This window comes from Netta rufina (assembly GCF_964035555.1).
Source record: "Netta rufina genome assembly, chromosome: 15".
Lineage (NCBI taxonomy): Eukaryota > Metazoa > Chordata > Aves > Anseriformes > Anatidae > Netta > Netta rufina.
The window spans coordinates 13,365,083-13,387,071 of NC_140138.1; the positions used below are offsets into that span (position 1 = coordinate 13,365,083).

Genomic DNA, 21,989 nt, shown 5'->3' on the forward strand with positions numbered 1-21,989 from the left:
AACATCTGAAATGCAAATACATTTTCTAAAACTGCCTAAAATAAGAATTTCAGGCATGAATGCCTCTAACATAATTAGCAATATTTTTTTCCACTTCTTTTACGCTCTATTAATCAGGAATGATACGGCTGACACTGGTAGAAAATAAGATGTATGTTTTGCGCAGTGCTTTCCTGAAAACACCATCAAACAAGCAAGACACAAAAGTTTGTATAGATTTTGGATCTCCAGATTAAGATGCTACCAATCCATAATAACGCTTTGTTTCTAACATCCAAAGTATTGGATTCATTCACTAATTAATGTTCCTTATAAATATTTGGAAGATAAACAAATATCTCCACTATATGCAAAGAGAACTAAACCACAGGAAATTATAGTCATAATTTTTTCAGCTGTCATTACAATCACAATACTTTCCCTTGAAACTTTTCATGCTGCTACAAAGACATGAATGATTTGACTGATTCTCCTTTTCCTTCTGCCTCTTCCCTCAGTGCTATTTCCCCACAACCATGGGTGCAGACTAAATCCATGTAGAAAATTAAGAAAGCATGGCATTATTTAAGCTGAGAGGCCCTTCAAATCGTGTTTATACAGCAGCCGAGTGGAGAGTTTTGCAGGCTCAGCACTTCAGAAAACTAAGCGCTACGCAATTTTTCCCCTATATAGCATTTTTTGAGAAAATGAATGAAGGAATCAACATGTTCTCATTTAGCTATAGATCTTTGATTGGTCTGTACTTAAGCTAATAGCATAACTATTTATTTGGTATAAATAAGACATTCTAAACTGAAGATTGCTTTTGCAATCCATGGAAGGAGTCTTGAAGAAAAACACTGTGAAAGAAATAATTCAATTGCTGAAATGATTTTTGAACAGAGCCAGAAAGATTGTGCTTGACATAAGTTATTGAACTCTTCCATATTTATTGTAAATGCAGCAAAAACTTCAGAAAACCTATAGCATAAAGAAATTATCAGCACTAGATAAAGGAAGAGCATGTGTCAGCGACTTCCAGGTAACAAATGTAATGCAAAAGTACAGGACTGCATGAGGTCTTGCAATGGGTCATTCGGTGTATGTCCTATCAGTATTAGGTAAAATTTCATGCAGATCATAAAAATAAGAGCTTCCTTACTCTTTCAGAATTCAGTTTAGGAATCGGTATTTTCAATTCCATCATTCTTAGATCACTTGTACTCAGCAAAATACATGAAGTGTTTCTGTTTTGACAACTGTGTTACACAATACGTCATTCTCATTGGACTTCTTACCCCAAACTTCCCATCGATTAGCATTTTTGCATGTGGAATACTTACAGGAACAAGCTCCAGCTGCCAGACACAATCTCTGGTTTTCAAAGTTGTTCCACTCACCCTCATTGCTGAGTAAGGACTGGAATACAAAGAATAGCAGTGAGATAGTAGCACAGGGACTAAAGAGATTTGAAAGTTTTCAATAGGAGAAAGGAAATTGAAGGAAGGAAGGAAGAGAAGAGAAGATAAATCAAAATTTGCTGTAAAGTAAGAGAAAGTGCAAATAGCAGACAATGGCAGGAAAGTGGACTGAGCATTTAAATTCAGTATTTTACCAAAGTGATTGTAGAAGTAGTATGCAGCTTGCAAACAGGAAGAAAGGTAGTATGGAAAATTGCCTTTTCCAACATTACAGGCAACTAAAACATAGATGAGAGACTGCATTCATGCACTTGGAAGGGACCTATAATCTTGAGGATCCAGCTGGGACCCTGGATTGAACCACAGCATGTCCTCATATTTGGAAAAAATATGCTTGTGATGGCAGGAAGAGCAACAGCTTTTTCTTTACTTTCACACATCAGTGCTTTTGCAACTCAGGAAATAAAACGTCTGGTCAACTACCATGACACAACGGGGTGGGGAAAGTACCAAAGTGCCAGTCATCATTTCCATTCACCAGCATTGCCCATAGCTTAAATGTGGAATTGACACACTCCAGCAATTACATTTGAATAGAGTGAGGGTGACATCTTGTGACTAGCTGATAAATTACAAAGCTGCTTTTTCTTTGAGTACCTTCTCAAAATTTGATCAGAATATGAAAGATACTGCAATATAAAACATGTGTTATTAATTCAAGCTACTAACTGCAATTCCTGTTCTGCGCTTCTCATGAAATTTCTATGCTGGCATTCTTGTTCTGAATGTTTTGATGATTTGAAAGAAACCATTAGGCCAAAACAACAACAAAATACGCAAAATCAGGTGTTCATCTGGGAAGCAAATGTATATGAACTATTCAAGAACTGTTCTTTTTTCCTCTAAAGCCTTCGTTGAAACTTCAGGATGGCATCCAAGACAAACCCCAGGTTCTCTTCACTAGTTTGGATATATCATACTGACATGCATGCTAAAAGAAAAATGTATTTTTGCATCCGCCTAAGAGCCCTTGAAAAGTAATGATTTAATTGATTATGAGGGGTCAGCTGTCTCAGTCTGTCACTTCGCTAGCCAATGTGAGAGAAAAGAATGTTACCTGTGTAAAAGTCACACTAAAATGCTAGGGTCAGCCAAGGTAGCACTTCCGATCACTGGAAAATATTAGAAAGGAGAACATTAGGAAGGGGTATTTGTCGCATCAGTGACAGACCACCTGCATGGAGCCGGCCTCACCGCACAGACGGTGCGGGACAGCGAGCGCCTTTTTTTACTTCACGGTAAAACACCGTTAAAAACCACCGAGACCACTCTGAGAGACGGCTCAAACACTCAACTCTCAGCGGGCCTGGCGGTGACTGGGGGCCAGGCAACAAGCCTCTGCCCTCCCTTCAGCCCCACACACCCCGGGGGTCCCCTCGGAGCTCCCCTCAGCCCCGGCCGGAGCCGCCATGAGGCGAGCCGGGGCCCGCGCTGGATGTGGCGGCTCCCGGCGGGCCGGACCACGCGGCCCCGCGGCGGGGGGGTGCCGCTGCCGGCCCTGCGCCTCCCCCTTTCTCGTGGGTTTGGTAGCGCCCGTGCGCTACGGCCGGCCTTCGGGCGAGCCCACGGCGGGGAGTTGTAGGGGGGAACGTGTGGTGTTAAATTGGGGAAAGCGAGTGGGTTTTGGCTCGGCGTGCTGCTGATGGCTGCATAAAGTTGGACTGAGAAATGCGCTGAGGTGACAGAAGCGCAGGGAGGGCCTTCATCCGGCCGGCTAACTGCCGCGGCGCCTCCCGCTTCTCCGCGAATGGTTCGGCCGAACCCCACCTCGGTATCCTGCACCGAGCCGCCATGTTGGGCTCAACCACCGCCAAGCGGGGGAAACCACAGCACCACCAAGCTTGAAATAACCCCTTTCCTCTGCCAGCTGAGCACCGAGCTGACACCCAAACACTCACCATCCACATTAAAAGTCTTATTGTGGCGAAACCATCGTCGCATGGAACCTAGGGCGGATTAAACCCTCCTTTTGCCCCCCCCACACCCCGCGGCAGGTGGTAGGCGCCGGGGCCTGGCGCACATGGCCCTGGCGGCCCCTCCCGCGCTCCCTTTGCCGTGGCGGCGGAGCCGGGAGCGCCCCATGCAGGCCCCGGCGCCCAGCCCCGCGCCGCCCCGCGCCCAGGGGCCGGCCGAGGAGCAGCCCGCAGGGCCGCCGCCCGCGGAGCCGCCGCCTCAGGACGAGAAGGAGGAAGGGGACGAGGAGGGAGGCGAGCCCGAGGCGCCCACGGGGCCTGACGAAGCCCCGCAGGCCGCCGCTGAGGAGGCCGCTGAGGAGGCCGCGCCTCAGCCCCCCGAGGCCGCGCCTCAGCCGGGGTCCGGCCGCCAGAGCCCTGACAGGGAGGAGGCCGGGCCCGAGCCCCAGCCTGAGGTAGAGCCCGAGGCCCAGCAGGAGGAGGAGGGGAAGGAGAAGGAGAAGGAGCAGCAGCAGGAGGAGGAGAAGGAGGAGGTGAAGGAGGGGGGGGAGGCTGAAGCTGAGGCCGAGGCCAAGCCCGAGCCTCCCGCCGAGGCCGAGCCGCCGGCCGAGCCCGGAGCGCCTCAGGAGGACAAGGCCGGAGAGGCCGCGCCCGCCGAGCCCGAGGACGAGCTCTCCTTCAGCGACCCCGAGGACTTCGTGGACGACATCAGCGATGAAGGTGGGGGCCGGGGGGAGGCTGGGAGGCCGCAGCTGGGCCTGGGCCGTGGGCCTGGGTTGGCAGCGGCCGGCGCCGTCGTGCTGGACGCGGTTAATTAGCGCGGGTTGTTAATTTCCTGCTGAGCTCCGGGTCCGTGGGAGTTCCTCGTGAGTTGCAGGCAGCGAGGGGAGTGCTGTCTGTGTGCCTCCGTTAGTTAAAGTCAGCTGCTGTGACCGCGGCTTTAAATTCCTACCCGGCTGCTACGAACCTGGTTCAGTCGGTTTGTGCTTTTTCCATTCATCCTGAATAAAATAAGTAGATAAGCAGCGTGGGTTTGGAGTGAGTTACTGCTTGTCAAGAGCTGGCCTAGGTGCTCTCTGGCCAGAAAACGTATTGTTAGGAGAAAGCTCAATCGCAAGGCTTTTTAATAGGGTTGGGTATTGGCTCTTTGAAATGGCTAAACCTTGTGTAACTACACAGTTAATTATGCAAATAGCTGCTTCTGGTGTAAGAGAATTAAAACTGTTTTAGTATTTTTCTCTTTCAGGTAAATCTTTCTCGATGTGCCGTGTCAGTTCTTGAGTCTGTTTTGCCAACGCTTACTCTGACAGAAGTGCTCTCATAGGAGCTCCTAATAGTTACGTGTATCAGAACTGGGAAAACGTTTCTTAAAGCATGTGATAGTTCCTAAGTCAGCTGGCTCTTTCAACTGGCAGTGGAATACCGGTGATAATTGTGCTTTCTAGTGTTCCAGACCTATGTTTAGCTTGATAAATAAGTAGGAAAGTATCTTAGATTAAGAACATATGTTATTCTTAGTTGTCTGTGTAGCTCTTTGAACACGTGCTTTTGTATCCCAAAGAGACTTTGGCAAAATTGTCTGCAAATACCCAGTTGGGTTCTTTTGTCTAGTGAAGTGTTTGCTCTATTTGCTTTATCTACATCTGGGTTTATGATGTTCGTTTCCAGAACCGAGGCATATTTCCTGTCCTCTCCTCTTGTATTATTTAGGATTAATCTAGTTAACTCTTTAGCTGTATGAATAATACTGTTAATGGCTGAATTGCAGTGTTTAGGTTTAGTCACTCTTGCTGGTCTGGTTTTCCATCTGTGTGCTGCTTCTTGAGCTTCCTTATTTCTTTTGCCTTACCTTGAGAGCTGCACAGGAGAAGCAGCATCGGGCCATCAGTGTCACTGAGCCAAGGTTATCTCAATGCTTATGATAACATTACCTCTTCAAGAACAACTTGGAAGTGAATCAGCTTTAGGATTAGACCATCTCAGATGTTATTTTAACTTCTTTTATTTCCAGAATGGTGTTGGCATAGCAGAACAGCTGGCTCACATTCAAGAGAATGTGTCAGATAATCACCCAGATGCAATGAAGAAGTTTTAGCTCAGAAAATGGCTGTGTGTCCTAAAAATTCTGCTAGCTGAAGATAGCTGTGTCCCCACCACACCCCTCTCTTCTGGTGGGTGGAAAGAGCTGGCCAAACCAGCTTCCTACCTTTTGAAAGATCCCTTTGTTCATAATTTTGAATTTAAGGTAGAGGAGTTGTACAATGCAGTTATTGGCACTACAGTTCTGATTCATATGCAAGTAGACAATGCCCTGTATTGAATCTAACTCTGCCTTCCTTGGTTTGTCTACAGCCTACGAAGCCTTTTGTGAGACGTGGTATGAAAAATGACTATTAGTGCCTAAAAAATTTTCTTCTTTGTTTTTTTTTTTTTTTTCTTGTAGGCTTCTGTGGAAGTGTCCTTGCTGTTCCTTGTGGGATGCGCTTCCATTTTATATGCAGGGAAAATCTAAGATAGGGGACTGTAGAATAAGAGAGAGGTGTACATGTTATTTTGCTGTAATAGCAGTTTTTGAAATGCCTTCTTTCAGTCCTTAGCTCTTGTAAGCACTGCAGGTGTTTCACTGCATGTCTCAGAAATCTTAGGCAAGTGAGTACCTAGCCACAGCTCCACGTATTGTTAGCTACCCAGAGACTGGCAAAGTCCTGAAAAAATGTCTGAACTTCCAAGTATATTTGCAACACTCATCTGTGCTCCTTTTTTCCTGGGTCTGTAACCCGGAATCTTTGCATTGTGCGCTCTTCATTGACTGCTCGCCTTGTTCTGAAGCGTAAATTCATCTTCAGCCTCTCTTGGTTAGTTGTTAGAGACTTCTGTGAACCCTTTTCAAAATGGATAAGAAGTTTCATACATCAGGTTTGTTAGGCAACTTGTTCTGATAGCTGACTCTTTCACAACCTAAAACTGACTTCATTCATAAAACTTCTGCTTCTGTTGTACCAGTGGAAGTGGGGAAGTGTGTGTGTGTAGGGGCTTTAGAGCACACGGTGCAAGGACTGAACAAAGCACCCCACCAGCAAGAGCCATTATGGGATGGTAGGAAAGGGTAGTGTAGCTGAAGAATATCCAGGGTATGAAAAGGTGTGTGCTTGCGTTCACTTGTTGCGTGCTTAATGTGACTTGACTTAGAACACCTTCATTTTCATGTTTAATTAAAGGTTTTGATGGAGCTTGAGTTCTCAGCCATAATTATAGTGATGCTAAGGCATGCAGAGCTTCCAATGTGGAAGATCATTTTGAATTATGCTAAAACTCTGGTAGTGCGTGTTAAATTTATCAACGTCATCAGGTTATGATCTGGGTAAGTCTTCTTGTCAGAGTTCAGGTAGTAAATCCTAGGGTTGTCTGCTCTGTCAGGGGTTTTGAGGGCTTTGTGAGCCAGTTCCAACTCCTGAAACAAGCTACTTGTATGCCTGTTGGTGTCCTCTAGGTAAGGTATTTCTTTAAGGCTTCAAGAGTAACTCGAAATTTGTGAAGAAACTGAGGAATCGTGTCTTTTGGCAACAAAGCACTGTTGAAGTGGTCTGTATTCCCCTCAGTTGCTTCTCTGATAAAGGCTTTGTTCACCACCCAGATTCTTATATGATTGTTGAACCATTTTCCTGAATTTGAAGCCTTACCTTTCAGTTCGTGTCACTGTTCGTTTCATCCTTCAGTCTTCCTCTTTCACAGTGTAGACTGGAGCCTCAAATTGTTTTGTGCTTTTTGTTTGCAGAACTACTTGGTGATGTACTGAAAGACCAGCCGCAGGAAGCAGATGGAATTGACTCAGTAATAGTCGTGGATAACGTTCCCCAGGTTGGACCAGACCGACTTGAAAAACTGAAGAATGTCATCCACAAAATATTTTCCAAGTTTGGTAAAATCATCAATGAATTTTACCCAGAAGCAGATGGCAAGACAAAGGGGTAGGTCATGATCACACCTGCTGGAAATAGGTTTGATATGCTGCTCTGACCGATTTACGCTTGGTTATTAATGTCAGGACTTCATGGTGAATTTTTATGGTGGTCTCTTACCATGGGCATCGTTTTCTACCTTAGCCTGTACAATCTTGACATCTAGTCTGAGCAACAAGCAGAAGTTCCTGAGGGAATGGAGGAGCTTAGTAACTCCTTAAGTTACAGCCTGGGGAGGTTAATTATGGAAACAAAGTTTAGCTGGGTTTGGAAGTCAGATTTCTGCGTGGTACTAAATGAGTTTTTTGGTTAATTTCCTGCCGTGGTTAATAAATAGATTAAAAGTCCATTTTAGTTAAAACTTGGCAGCAGTGGATGTAATGTTTATTGCAGAATGGACTGTCGATATTGTATTCTGTCTCTGCCAGTGCTTATGTTAACATTAATGACTTGAGCTTCCTTAATTCAAGTAGCCCTCCCCAGGGCTGTTTTGCCAACCTCTGATCACTGTTCCAGGTTAATTGCAGCACCTGAAATCGAGAAGAAAGATGACCAGAAATGATTTTCTCCAGAGGGAGAGGGCACAGGAAAGAGTTGTTGTCTGGTTTCTCTCCCTAAAATCCATCTAATACCTGGAAGGTTTTACTAAGTCTTGTTACTGAGGTTGGAGTAGCATATCCATTGAGAGGTATCCATTAAAAGTGGGATTTCTGGGGTGAGAGATCCTTATTTCTGTAAGGTCAACACGAGGAGAAAAATCATTCTATCTCTGTGTTCATGTGTTCTTCACCTTTTAGTTCTGCTGCTAGTGCTTGTTTTGAAAAATTGATATCTAATATTTAGGGGAAAATATCAGAGGCAGTGTCTGGTAGTCTTCAAGATACTTCTGGTTACTTCAGGATACTGAAAGACTTCCTGAGTCTGCTGGATTATAAATTAGATTGTGTTAGTGGCAAGGAGGAAGCTGAATTATGTTGAAAGTAAATGAAAAATAAGAGCTGCACTTTGAAGGTCTAAACGAGCAGCTACAGCAAGGCTTGCAATTTTTAAACAAGGTCTGTCATTCAGCTGGGAAGAGCTGCATACTTGCCACTTTTTTTTACTAGCTTTCGTTACAGTTTTGTGAATTCACATTTTTCACCTACTGTAGCCCTTTTACAGAAAGGATATCAGTTAATTCATATCTAGTCCATATTGATAAAGTATGCCCATGGTCAAAGTGGAAATTTTTACAGTAACTGATTAGGGACAAGACGAGAAGTTACTCTGTAGATGGTGGGTACTGAATTCCGAATTCATCTGTGTTGTGTGGAATTTTTTGTGATTCTGTCCTTTTACCAATGAACATATTTTACCAATTAACATATTTTTGTATTCCTGCATCGTAGGTACATCTTCCTGGAGTACATGTCTCCGTCTCATGCAGTGGATGCTGTGAAGAATGCAGATGGATACAAGCTGGATAAGCAGCACACCTTCAGAGTGAACCTTTTCACAGACTTTGATAAGTGAGTGCAGCTATTGTGCTACACAGTTTTGGGGATTCTAATCAAGAGAGTACCTACACTAAGTGTAACCAAACAAATTGCTCTTCCAGGTACATGACAATCAGTGATGAGTGGGAAATCCCTGAGAAACAGCCTTTTAAAGATTTGGTAAGGTTGTGTTTTGTTTTTTTTTAAAAGTGATTATTAATAATGTACATTAATGATGTTATGAAAGTAGCAATACCACATACTCCTTTGTACTCACTGTTGTAAAGTGACAGGAAGAACTTAAAGGTTGTGTTTAGTAGTTCCACATAGGAACTTAGGATAAATAATGACTTCACACAAGTAATTTAAAAATAGAATTTTGAAAGCATCTCTTTTTTAAAGTGTTTGAGGCCTAACTCTGTTTCTTACCACTAGCTTTGTAAAATGTCCTGTAGTGAAAGTTTAAAATAATTTGTGCCAGAAGTGTCAAGTATCATTGAACTGCCTTAAAGGTCCAACTTCTTATGATATATTCTGTTAGTCTCCAGTAACCACTGGTCTGGATTATTTAATATCACTTCAAAAAATTTCTTTGTAATGGTAAGACTGTGAAGTTGCATGCTCTCTGAAGACAGACTTCCACCTGCCAGGTAGATAGTAATTTGGAGAACTTGTCTTCCTAGCCTTTGACTCACTAATGATCTCTTGTTTTTCTTTAGGGGAATCTGCGCTACTGGCTGGAAGATCCTGACTGTAGGGATCAGTATAGCGTGATCTTTGAGTCAGGAGACCGGACCTCCATTTTTTGGAATGATATCAAGGAACCGGTTCAAATTGAGGACAGAGCAGTGAGTGTCCTGGAAGTGCTGTACAGTGCGCATACACTGTCAGTCTCATTCATTCTATAACATTACAGTTTTCTTGATTTAAAAAACATCTTTTTTCCCCCCATTATTGAAATACTTTCTCTTCCTTTGGAAGAGAAGCGGTGAAATTACATCCTTTAAAATTAGACTTAGCTGCTTAGGTGAAACAAATGTGGAGTTAGCTTGTCTGTTTTTCCTTTTCTTTACCTCTTCATGATGCCTGTTAGTTCCATCATCTGTATATTATGAGTGATTCAGAAAGATCTGTGTATGCAAAGTCAGTTTGAGGAATACTATTCATTGGTGCTGAATATGCTCTTAAGCATGCAGCTGCTCATCACTTTTTGCCTTTCTGCTGACTGCAGAGGTGCTGAAGAGGAATAGCTGGTTTGGTAACACCATATAAAAGGGAGAGTTAGCGTGCCTGTGTGCTGTAGCCAAGTTCACTTGCTAAGGAAACTGCAGAAACATTTTCTTCATAAACATTAGGTGCTGCAGTAGAAAGAAAGGTGGCTCTGGGATGGAGGCAGCTTTGCTTATCACCATGGTTACTGTCTGTGATCTATATGGCTGATACCTCTCTAACTTAGCTGAAGGTCAAGAGCTGTAGTGTTATTAGGAACTTGACTGCTTACTCTTCTGAGAAGGGCATGTTCTTGCCAGAGCTGAAACACAACAAAGACCACCAAGCCTGTTGGCATGATTCAACTGTCAGTTACCGTACAACGCTTGTCACTGTCCCTGCAAAATATTTTTGTGATCAGTAAGATCAAACAGTCTCAAATGAGTTCTCAACCTGAAGAATAAGTACTGTGCATTATGTGCATGGAATTTAAATCCACAATTTAACATATGACTAATTTTAAGATCTTCACTGAATAAGTGGATTTGTGAAATGTGATGCTACAAGCCACACACTAAGTCATCCCCCTTCAGTAATTCTGAATGAAGCTAAACCTTTCCGTATGCATTTTAATTTTAACTTTTTTTAATTGCAGCGCTGGACAGAAACCTACGTGCGTTGGTCCCCAAAAGGTACCTACCTGGCTACCTTTCACCAGAGGGGCATCGCACTTTGGGGTGGAGAGAAGTTCAAGCAGATTCAAAGGTTTAGTCACCAGGGAGTACAGCTTATTGACTTCTCACCCTGTGAAAGGTATGGTGTATGATGTTGGTTTGGGGTAAGGGAACAAAAGCATGAAGTGCATGCGTTCTGTCTGGTGTGCTTTCAGATTGTATGTGACTGTCCTCTTTGGTTCTCTTCTGCCTTTGGAAGTGCTGCTTTTCATACATTTTAGGATGAGTGGAACTCTGCCTGACTTTGTTTTGACTTCAGGAAAGATACTTAACATAATCTGGAATAATTGCTCTATAAAACTGAGCTGATAGAGTATCCTTGAAGTCTTCGTTATTTGAGAGAATGGTATTTTCTCTCTTTAGTTGGATAGGATGTCCATAGTATTAGATTTCTATTTCTTTGAAAAAAAAAAAATTATTAGCTGAATAGCATCTTCCAAGTCTATAGTACTCAAATTACTTTTTAAAAAAAAACTTTCTTTCACATTAAAGACCTCTTGAGAAAAGGCTACAATAATTTTAGGACTGAGATGCATCTTGTTTGGCTAGTTTTCAAGCAAGATGTTTGGATGTGATTATTTATCTTTAAACAGAGATGTCTAGCATACCTGTAGTTCAGGTTGGCAAAGGCTGGTGGATTTATATGTGGTTTAAAACCAATTCTGTTCTCAGGGCAAACCTATATAGTAACTACTAATGTATTTGTTGAATTTCCTCTCTTGTAATATCAGTGTGAGAGAACTTCCACATAAAACTAGAGGCTTTTCAGCTAGAGATGCTAGTGATTACTGTGTCTTGAAACTTTTTCGTCTCCAAGAATCCCATTAGGAGAAGTGCTGTGTGCAAGTGCATTTTATTTTAATATTGTACGGATGAAAGTGTGCTTGTTACTGACGTGTTAAATGAAATTTCGGAAGTGAAATTGATTTATTTCCTTTATAGATATTTAGTGACCTTCAGCCCTTTGATGGACACGCAGGATGACCCTCAGGCTATTATCATCTGGGATATTCTGACTGGGCAAAAGAAACGAGGATTCCACTGTGAAAACTCAGCTCACTGGCCTATTTTTAAGTAGGTTGCAAAGCAGCATTTGAGAACAAGTAGTCCTAAACGTTGTTTAATAAGTAGATAATTCCTATCTAATGTTCTTTTTATATTTGCTTAGATGGAGTCATGATGGTAAATTCTTTGCTCGAATGACTTCAGATACCCTCAGTATCTATGAAACACCTGTAAGTTCTTGTTTTTTTGTTTGTGTTTTTTAACTTTTTTTTTTTTTTTTGCACAATGCTTTTTTGCATTACAATGTCAGCATTTCCCATGGTGTCTATTCTAAAATACATGTTTTAATAATGCTCTGTAGAGTTTAAAAGGGAGTAAATCTATTTGCTTCTCTTCTCTTGATCTTTCCTGGGTGAAAAAACTTTAGCTGACCCTGACAGCAAGTTTCACACTGGTTCTAGAAGCCCTGGAGAGCTCAATATACTGATCAAGAGTCAGTAGGATTAAAGTTATGTGATACCTCTGAGTTCTCAGTAGCCAATGAGTGCCATAACACCCAGAAGACTATAAATTGCAGCATAATCTAGTTTGTTTTATGTTTTCATTATAATACAGATTTCTGTACTCATAAAAATCATCACAGGATTAATTCTATTGGTAGTTTTGGTATATGTGTGTTCATAGTACAAAATAGAGGAGAAATGATCTCTCAACACCGTCCACAGTTTCCTAGTTTGTGCTCTTTTAATAAGAATAAAGGGACACATGTACATGCAAGAGTGTTGCTAACTTGAAAATTGTCAATTTTCTCTTTTAGTCTATGGGTTTGTTGGACAAAAAAAGCTTGAAAATCAATGGGATAAGGTGAGTATATTCCTTTGTAAAAATAAGCACTCTTTTTATCGGAGACTTTCTTGTGATGAGATGAATCTTTATGCTGATTAGAGCAAATGACCTCATGTACTGAAGTGGTCAATCTAGACAAGCTGGAAAAAAAAATAGAAAGCTCTCCACTTACTGATGTACAAGGGTGACAGCTTCTGTGCTTGGAAATCCCCTTTGTGGCAACGTTTAATCAAGGATCTACCTTAGTATCCTTTTGTACTAAACGAAACAGGAATGCAGCTTTTTAGGGACTACCTTTTAATTTGTGTGCTGGCTTAAAGCAGTGCACTGTATGCTGCCTGTTGGCGAGGAACTGGTCTGGTTTTGTGTATGTTTGCACACTAATTCCCGTGGCTTTTTTGAGGTACCTTTTGGAAAGCAACAAAAAAAAAGTGTACACAGTTGCAAAAGCATTGTCTCCAGTGTAATTTCATAGAGGGGAATTGCTAATTGGTTTAATCATGTTTCTTAGATCTTCTGGGTTTACACAGTAAAAGGGTCACACCTAGTTAGTGATTTTTTTTGCTGTTTTGATAACATTGAACATACTGCAGTTTTAAATGGCAGTTAAAAATAAGTTATGATATATATGTAAGTTAGTAAACTGTCTTCAGTTGTTCATCTGTATCTACAACACTCAGATACAGAGCTGAAAATGGTTTCTGTTTGTGGTCTAACTACAAATTAAAATGGAACTATGTTTAATTTCCTTCCTGTAGAGATTTCTCATGGTCTCCAGGTGGTAACATAATTGCTTTCTGGGTGCCTGAGGACAAAGACATTCCAGCAAGAGTGACCTTAATGCAGCTGCCTGCTAGACAAGAAATCCGTGTACGGAATCTGTTCAATGTTGTAGACTGTAAACTACACTGGCAGAAGAACGGGGATTACCTGTGTGTGAAGGTAGACAGGACTCCAAAGGGCACACAGGTATGTGGATTCTGTGTTCATAAAACTCGGTTCCACCTCATGCTGATACTCAATTTTCTTATAGTGCTATTTTTCGGTATGAACACTGTAAATTACATGATGGAAAAAATAAAAATAGTTTTGACTTGAGTTTGGTTCACGTAGATGCAAACATTACATACGTTTGGCTCTCCAGGATTGGTTTTGAATTTAGGCATATTTTGGACTTAATTTTTAAAATGAGAGCTAGATGCCTTAGATCTTTTCCTACTTACTGCTGAAGTTGGTTTTGAGTTCATAGGTCGTGCTGCACGATGTATCATATGTTTATCTGCTTTAATTAAGTTTCTTAACAGTCTGAAAGAAACAGATTGTTGTATACAATTCTTTTGTTATTATTTATCAGAACAGAACGATTTAGAATGTGTTCAGTAATGAGGCATACAGTATTTCTCTGCTCGTTAAGGAAAGAAATGTTGACTCTCAGTTCTCATCCTGAGATCTGACAGGCCATCCTATGCCTGACAGTTTAAAAAAACAAATTGTTTGTTCTACTGCTTCTGTACTGAATAATGAGTTGATCTTGACCTTCACAGGGAGTAGTGACCAACTTTGAAATATTCCGAATGAGAGAAAAACAGGTTCCAGTGGATGTGGTAGAAATGAAAGGTAATTCCAATTATTTACTCACTTCCGATCTTTAACTATTTTATTCAACATTTTTTTTGGTAGACACTTGCATGTTTGTTAAAAGCTCCCATCAACATGTGACATTTGTTGATGACAATTAAGATATTTACACTTCTGATGGTAGCTATACTATTCCTGATGCTGGGCTGCTTATGTAAAGTCTGGGAAGTAAAAACTTTCATTGCTGTTCATGTTTGTAACTCAGTTTCAGGGAAAAAAAAAAAAAAAGAATTGACAATACTTGGGGAAAAAAAAAGTCTGAATGTATTCATTCTGTAGCATATCAGAGATATTGGAGCTGTTGTGTCTGACCAAAAACACTTCCCATAATGTCCTGCATTTGCTTTATCAACCTTTGTTTTAAAAGGTAGTCTTTGTGGCTGAGTTGAACTGATATGTTCCCTCTGCTTAGCATCCTGGTGTTCTTTGATAACTGAAAGCTTTTCATAATTGACAGAGTTTTGATCCCTCTTTATTTTTGTTACAGAAAGCATCATAGCCTTTGCTTGGGAACCAAACGGAAGCAAGTTTGCTGTATTGCATGGAGAAACTCCACGGATTTCAGTTTCCTTTTACCATGTTAAAAACAATGGGAAAATAGAACTCATAAGTAAGTGACTAAAAAGCCAGTGAAAGATGTAGATGCCAAGCATTTTGCCTGGCAGTAAACTCAAATTGTGGCTGTTTGTGGTAGATAGTGTGGCATTAGGTGCTATGCATGAATGACATTGCATTCAAGAAGTCTAGGCCTCTGGTGACAGCTAAACTGTTTTCATATTGAATCAGTCCAGGGTCTGGGAGTGACATGTTTACAAGCCAGAATGGTTTTGTGGTCTTGGGAGGTTTGTGCAAGGCAATAGCATAGACTTATTTGGCTAACATGTGACAACATTTTTTTTCCCCAGTTGGGTGTTGGGCTTTCTGATCCACTCTTCTTTTCTGCTAGCTTTGTATGTTTTAGTGCCACCGGGTTTTGTCTTCAGAAATGTAGAGCTAAGGACTGTTGTGAGGGCTTGCTTGCAGAGTTCAAAAATGTCTTTTGGGGAATGGGTGTAGTAACTGCTTGTAAGCTAACTGATGACATTAGATTGAGATTTTTTTCTGGACTTGTTTCTTCCTAGAAACGTTTGACAAACAGCAGGCAAACACGATATTCTGGAGTCCTCAAGGGCAGTTTGTAGTGTTGGCTGGCCTCAGAAGGTGAGCATTGCTCAAGTTACTGGACACAACATTCCTTTTAAAGCATGAAAAAAGACTAGAGTATCTCATGAAGAAGTGTTTGCTATCTATGTGAATGCTTTAATATGAGTTTTTATTACTTAAATAGGCAAAAGAATCTTACTGACTTCAACTGTTTACTTGTATTGAAGAGGCTTTCTGTGAAAGAATGTTAATTTTGACCTGTGGTAATTTGTCAGTTGGATTTTAATAGGTACTTGACCTTATTAAGGCTTAAAATTACTTAATTAAAACTCTCTCCCAGTTGCCTTGCTATAATTCTGATATGTCTTTGCAAAATAAAGGAAAACAAGATGCAGTTCCATGGTGTACTTTGTAACTTCTGCTTGCTATTTCAGTCACATCAAAAGACAAATGAACTTTTCAACAAAAAAGTGGATATTTAGAAAGACTTCTTAGCTGCTTGTTAAACACTGACTAATCCATGTGGCTCCGTAATGCATTTGTAGTTGTGAAAGCCTCATGCCTTCTGGTGGGCAATAATACTCTCACAGTACTCTTATGACAAAGCTCTACTGTAAAAGTTATCAAAAAAAAGTTCATGTTTGAGCAAGTAAAACTTATTTTAGCCAGAAGAATAGTATTTGGCTTTACATGCTTTCAGATGAACAGCACTACGTATCTTAGAAATCCATTTTAGTTTTGGACTTCACTCCTTAAATGTCTAAGCATATGATTTTTAAACTTTGGCTGTAATGTGGCTATAATATGTTTTCATCGTGACTTTAGGAACAGATGTGAAATGGGTTAAAGGTCACTGAACATAAAAATGACGGTTGCATTCTTACGTGCATTTTTTGTTTTATTCATCACATTGTTTTCTAGCCACAGGCACGTGTTACTGGTATGAGCATGTTTCTTGGTCGCTTGCTGAGAAGATTTATTGTAGTGAGGAGTTGTAAAGATGTAGCTTGTGAAATCTGTTTTTAAAAAAATGGGCTATGCTGGCATGTAAAACAATCTCTTGTTTTGTCTTTGCAGCATGAACGGTGCCTTAGCATTTGTAGATACATCCGACTGCACCATGATGAATATTGCTGAACACTATACAGCTTCAGATGTGGAATGGGATCCTACAGGCAGATACATTGTGACTTCTGTGTCTTGGTGGAGCCACAAGGTACTCATTCATTCTTCTTTTCCTTCCTATTCCAGAGGTATTGACAAGTGCTATTAGTTAGGAAGAAAAAATGCCTGTCACTGGTCATACAACTTGTGCCTGGCACCATAGTTCTATGTTTGTTTCTAAACATCAGTATTTGCCTGGGCCATTGGCTTCACTGGTTGTCCAGAGTAAGTTCTGGAAGGGCAGTTTACAAGTCTAAACCAAGTATCCTTTTTCTGAATGTTCATTGTCTTTACCTGTTTGGAACTTGATCCTCTGTGTGGGAACTTGATTTCTCTGTGGTCCACACAGAATTGCTATGTCTACTTTCATGTGGTTCCGACCACTGTACTGTAATCCTTTCCTGTACAAGCACAGAATGAGCTTTTTTGGAATATATTAGAAGGGCTTGCTTAGTCTTAAACTGTTGTGATCATCCAGAAGATAACTTTATGCAAAGCTTCAGTGAAACAAATGAACTCCATTTTGCTGTGGAATTTAATTTCTGCAGTAAAGACACAAACAAAAGATCATCTCACTTCTGTTGACTAATTATGCTAATTTTATTAAAAACAAAAATTAATTGAGGATCAGAGTAAAGTTAGAGCTTATCTTGACGGAGGCGTTGCACTACTCTTCCAGGTGGACAATGCATATTGGTTATGGACCTTCCAAGGCCGTCTACTTCAGAAAAACAATAAAGACAGGTTTTGTCAGCTTCTGTGGAGACCACGACCAGCTACCTTGCTCAGTGAGGATCAGATAAAGGTAGTGTGTTCCACTGACATGCCTGTTGATGTTGTTTTGGTGTATATGTATGCTAGGTTTACTTTTCTCAAGGATGAGGTTTGAACTGTTAGAGTTTCGGAATTGCCTTTCTTCCCAAACTTGTGTGTGTGGGGGGGAAAATATTGCCACAGGGGACCTCATTTCTGGGAACAACTGTAAATGTTACCTGTTTTTTAAGTTTGAAATAGAAGTAGTGGCCGGTTGTACTTAAATTTAAGGTACAGCGAGAGGCTATAAAGAACGACAAACCTGAAATTAGCTGTCCAGGCTTCCACAATTGAATATTTATGGAAGTGTTTACATCTTCTGTAAGCCAGGAAGAACAAATAGAATTACAGTGAAGGGGAATTGCCAAGAAAAGAGATGTTTTCCAAAAATGCAAAACCTGTTTAGGCCTACCAAAGGAATTCTTGCAGAATATGATAATTGCTTGCTAGTCTGATGTCCTAGTTGAAATAATATTCTGTTTTACAGCAAATTAAAAAGGACCTGAAGAAATACTCAAAGATATTCGAGCAGAAGGATCGCCTGAGCCAGTCCAAAGCTTCAAAGGCAAGACAATTTTGGAATATAATACTGTAGATGAAGCTCTTGTAACATGCATGTTGTTACATTGTAATGTTTATATATGTTAGATTTTTACCTTTTATAACAAACATCTGTGTTCACGTTAATCCAGATGTTTAGACTCAATTCTCATATGTAGTTCAGACAGATGCCACTAAGCTCAGGATAAACAGTAATGAATCTGAGTCACTGGTGATACCTCGTTAAGCAAAAGTTGGTAAAATTTGGGGGTTCTTAGTGAGTTGCTGTATTAGCCACTCTTTAAATTAAAAAACTTTTTAAGAATAATCAAAATAGCTTTTAGATTATATGAAAGATTTTGCTTTTTTTATTTTTTTTAAGTCAGTAGAAGGTATGTTCATAAGGGGCAAAAAAAAAGTGCCTTGCTAACAAATGCATTCTGTATGGATTTGTTTTATTGTGGGAGATACCAACCTCTTCTTGCCTCTGTAGGAGCTGGTGGAGAGGAGACGTACAATGATGGAAGAATTCAGAAAGTACCGCAAGATGGCACAAGAGCTGTACATGGAGCAGAGGAACGAGCGTTTAGAGCTTCGAGGAGGTAAGCCATGCACATGGTACTTGTAAAAACTTGATGTTAGATAACTACCACTTCTTGCCAAGCAATAAGTGTTAAAAAAAAAAAAAAAAAAAAAAAAAAAAAAAAAAAACACTTACACTGTCTCTCTTTATTTCCTGCTAAAGCTTATTATCCCCTGTTCTCTGAAGGTTTTGTCCTTCTTCTCTTGAATCACAGTCGATTTTGATTTTGCACAGGACAAAACTCAAATAGTGCTTTGTGTTTTATGTAGATTATTTCTGCTTCAAGGCAAGCATTGGCGTTGACCTTAGCATAACTTAGCATGAACCTGTGAAAAGATTCAGGTGTTGTGTATAATCCAAAAAAATCCTCAGGCTCTATAGTGAGAGACAGTAATGCCTTGTTTGTCATTTAATTTTATTAACATGTCCTTGTTATGATTTAAAGCAACAAATAGTTCTTAAGTTCTTATTTTGGTGCTGTTTTAAGGACTGTGCCTAGCAAGAGTATCTAATCTTTCATTTGTTGCCTTGTTTGATATAGTGTTAACACTTTCTCTATTCCAGGGGTAGACACAGATGAGCTGGACAGCAATGTTGATGACTGGGAAGAGGAGACTGTTGAATTTTTTATCAATGAAGAAATTATTACCCTTGCAGAACCAGAGTAATCTAATAAAACTGTGGTAAGATAGCTTACCTCTCAGTGGAAGGGAACTTTTTCTATTAGCTGCCACTACAGATTCAATAATTTGTTTCAGAAGGTTGTCTGCTCGTTGCGTGGGTGTGTGTGCTGTTCTTGAGTTCATTTGTTTTCTGTGGTTAGAGCAAACAAAAGCATTCTTAAGTGATCAGACTGTGAGATTTACAAGCTGTACTGAGCAGAATATCATCTATGCCCTATCTTTCCGGAGTGATCAAAGCTGTGATAGAGCTAGGGTCAACTTTTAAACACAACACATAGCAAGATCATAAAGTTGTTAGTAGGAGAAGTTGAAGTTAGTATTAGATGGGAATTTTGCTTTTTGTAAGAATGTTATGGTAGTTAATACTGGTCAGGGCTTTAAATACCATGCTAAAGATAACGCAAGTTGACTATGGGCTGATATAACTCTGAGCAGATGTTTAAATAGCCACTTGAAATCTGCTGTCACTTTCTAGAAACATTGGTTAGAATTTGGGTAGCAGCACTTTCTCACTGTCACTGCTTGTTGCTGAAATCTTTATTTAATCCAGTGCTTGTCCCAGTTCTGCTTTGTGAATTCATATGGTGTAGTTGTGTGTTGAAAACAGAGGGTAGTTTCAGCAGCTGATGCAGAAGGTTGTCTTTTGAAGAGCTTGAAATTTATGTTCAGGAGGAAATAGTTTGTGAAGGCACTCATGTAGGACGTAAAAATCGAATTGTATTCCTGCTCTGTCATGTTTAGGACTTCATGTAAGGAAGCAGAGACTGGAAGCATGCCTTTTGCAGCTGTCACTGTACAGTTCTGTAGTAGTTTCCTGGTATCTATGGAGCCAAAATGAAAGAGCAGTACACCTTTTGTACCTAAAGAAAAACTAATAGCCTTGATATTTGCAGTTGTATTTAGATCTAGTTTCTAGTTTGTGCCCTGTATGTGGGAGATCTTTTATGGAAGAAGGAGGGAAAGAAGCTATGTAGTTTCTAGAGTTAAACAGTTTAAAAGCAGGTGAAACACATGCTTTTGTAGCTTTTTATGAGATAGCATCTGTGGTTAAGGTCGAGCTGTTTGTATAAGGCACAGTAACTGACTCATCTCTTTTTTTCCTTTTCCGCAGCACCGCCATATCTTGTGCTAAAAAGAAGTTTGTTCGTTTTCAGAAAGCCTACGTTGGAATTTTTAATCCATATTCTTGCACTCTGGAAGGGTGGATGCATCAGATTTTCTCCATTCTGACACATTGTAGTGCCTTTAAGTCTTACTGCCTGCTGCAGTGAGATACTGAAAAGGCGCTGCTTTTAAATTTTTTTTAGGGTTCAATTTTCTTTTTAAATCCACTACTTACCAGTATTTACTTCCTGACTCCTGTGCAGTACTTGCCAACTGGCAGTTTTTGACGACTGCCAGTGAAGTGAAATTCCTCAGTTGACATCTCTTACACAAACCCACACACACAATGTTTCTGTTCCAGGACTCTTTTTATGTCCCAAGTGCATGGACAGGTGTTCACTTTGTTTGGGGAAAAGTCACCAGAACCATTTTTCGTATGATGTGTTTTAGTGTGCTGAAGCAGCACTACAGCGGGCTATATCCTCCTCCTTTCAGATTGTGAAAGGATGTCTCCCTTAAAGAGCTGAATATGGAAATAAAAGCAGACTGATACTAAAACCAGGCTGGCTCTGCGTTGTTTGTAGGGAATCTTTCCCTGAATGATCAAGCATACCCAGATTAATGCAAATGTTTGCCCTATTCACTTTATTGTTGCTTTGGATTGTTTTTTCCCCAAAGTTCCTGTTCTTGTATAATGCTGAAGTTTTTTTTTTCTTTGCTTTTATGGTGGTACAACTCATTAATTGGACAGATTAACCTGCTAACTGTAGTGAAGTGACTGGAAAATAAGTGCGTTTCTTAAGCCATTTGCAAACTCAAATGAGCTTAGGGAACTCCTAGATTAGTTTGTCTTACTAATGACCACTGCAAGCCTTCTGAGAAGGTCTGTATGTGTTTGCCTTATTCTCACTGTTACACATGTAACTTCATTTCTAAAGACCTCTTCCTTTAGAGGGGAAAAGTGTCCTTAAAGCTGGTGGTGCAACTTCTCTATATTCGTACCTATACGTAGAAATTCTTTTCTGTATATTGACAGAGATTGCTGGCTTGCTGCTTTCCCTTTGAGGGGCAGAGTTTAAAAGGAGGTCTTCACCTGTCTCCCTTCAAGGGCCTGGCCAGTAATTGCTAATACAAGCCCTCTTGATTTGCTTTTATTACAACCTGATCTTACTTACGTAGCAGTTTCTATGACGGTTCCAAAGTGGAAGGCAAAGGGTACCCCCACTCAGCTGGCAGCAACCAAGGGACATTAGCATTTTTACCACTCACTTTCCTTTCACCTTAGGTGAACTTACTGTGATAGCAAATGCTCAGGTCCTTCAGTTCAGTCCCATGTTCCCTTCCCAGGAAGGCTCTTGAAAATTATTGTTCCATAATGATGGTATTAATTCAAAGCTTCCATAGGTCACTTTTAAAACAGCAGATGTTTTTCACCGGAGCCTGTATTAGCTTCCAGTTTCTGCATTTGTTCCTTCATAATCAATATGTACATTATGATGATAAAAGTTAGGTCTGCAGTGCTTACCAAGCTCATCCCTCAACTGGACTGGAACAAATATTTGCTTTCTGCCAAAACAATGCAGAAGTTCCAGCACATCCATTTTTCGGTAATGGCTTGAACTTCTGTAGCACTAGCAATCTTAATTAGCCTTGAGTTGTGAAGAGCTGTCTTAACCATTTTCTAAGTTATGAACTGAAAGGTGTTTTTTTTCCTCCATGC

At 40.6% G+C, this 21,989-nt stretch overlaps 1 protein-coding gene across 1 annotated transcript; it reads left to right on the forward strand.

The window, feature by feature from the left end:
* Positions 1-3,479: 3,479 nt before the first annotated feature.
* EIF3B (eukaryotic translation initiation factor 3 subunit B) lies at positions 3,480-20,827 on the forward strand. The gene is made up of 19 exons (XM_084296305.1): positions 3,480-4,093; positions 7,149-7,341; positions 8,721-8,840; positions 8,930-8,987; positions 9,527-9,655; positions 10,672-10,829; positions 11,693-11,824; positions 11,919-11,985; positions 12,573-12,619; positions 13,360-13,570; positions 14,146-14,218; positions 14,727-14,849; positions 15,361-15,439; positions 16,460-16,598; positions 17,226-17,351; positions 17,847-17,924; positions 18,393-18,501; positions 19,047-19,165; positions 20,277-20,827. The coding sequence occupies exons 1-18, from the start codon at positions 3,481-3,483 to the stop codon at positions 19,148-19,150; spliced, it is 2,559 nt and encodes an 852-aa protein (XP_084152431.1). The 5' UTR covers position 3,480; the 3' UTR covers positions 19,151-19,165; positions 20,277-20,827.
* Positions 20,828-21,989: the final 1,162 nt, after the last annotated feature.

What these genes read in the sequence shown, in the direction of transcription:
- EIF3B (XM_084296305.1), top strand. Translation starts at nt 3,481, where the DNA reads ATGGCCCTGGCGGCCCCTCCCGCGCTCCCTTTGCCGTGGCGGCGGAGC. An exon ending in GCTCACTGGCCTATTTTTAA is followed by an intron (nt 11,825 to 11,918) that starts GTAGGTTGCAAA and finishes ATATTTGCTTAG; the next exon opens with ATGGAGTCATGATGGTAAAT. An exon ending in TGGGAAAATAGAACTCATAA is followed by an intron (nt 14,850 to 15,360) that starts GTAAGTGACTAA and finishes GTTTCTTCCTAG; the next exon opens with AAACGTTTGACAAACAGCAG.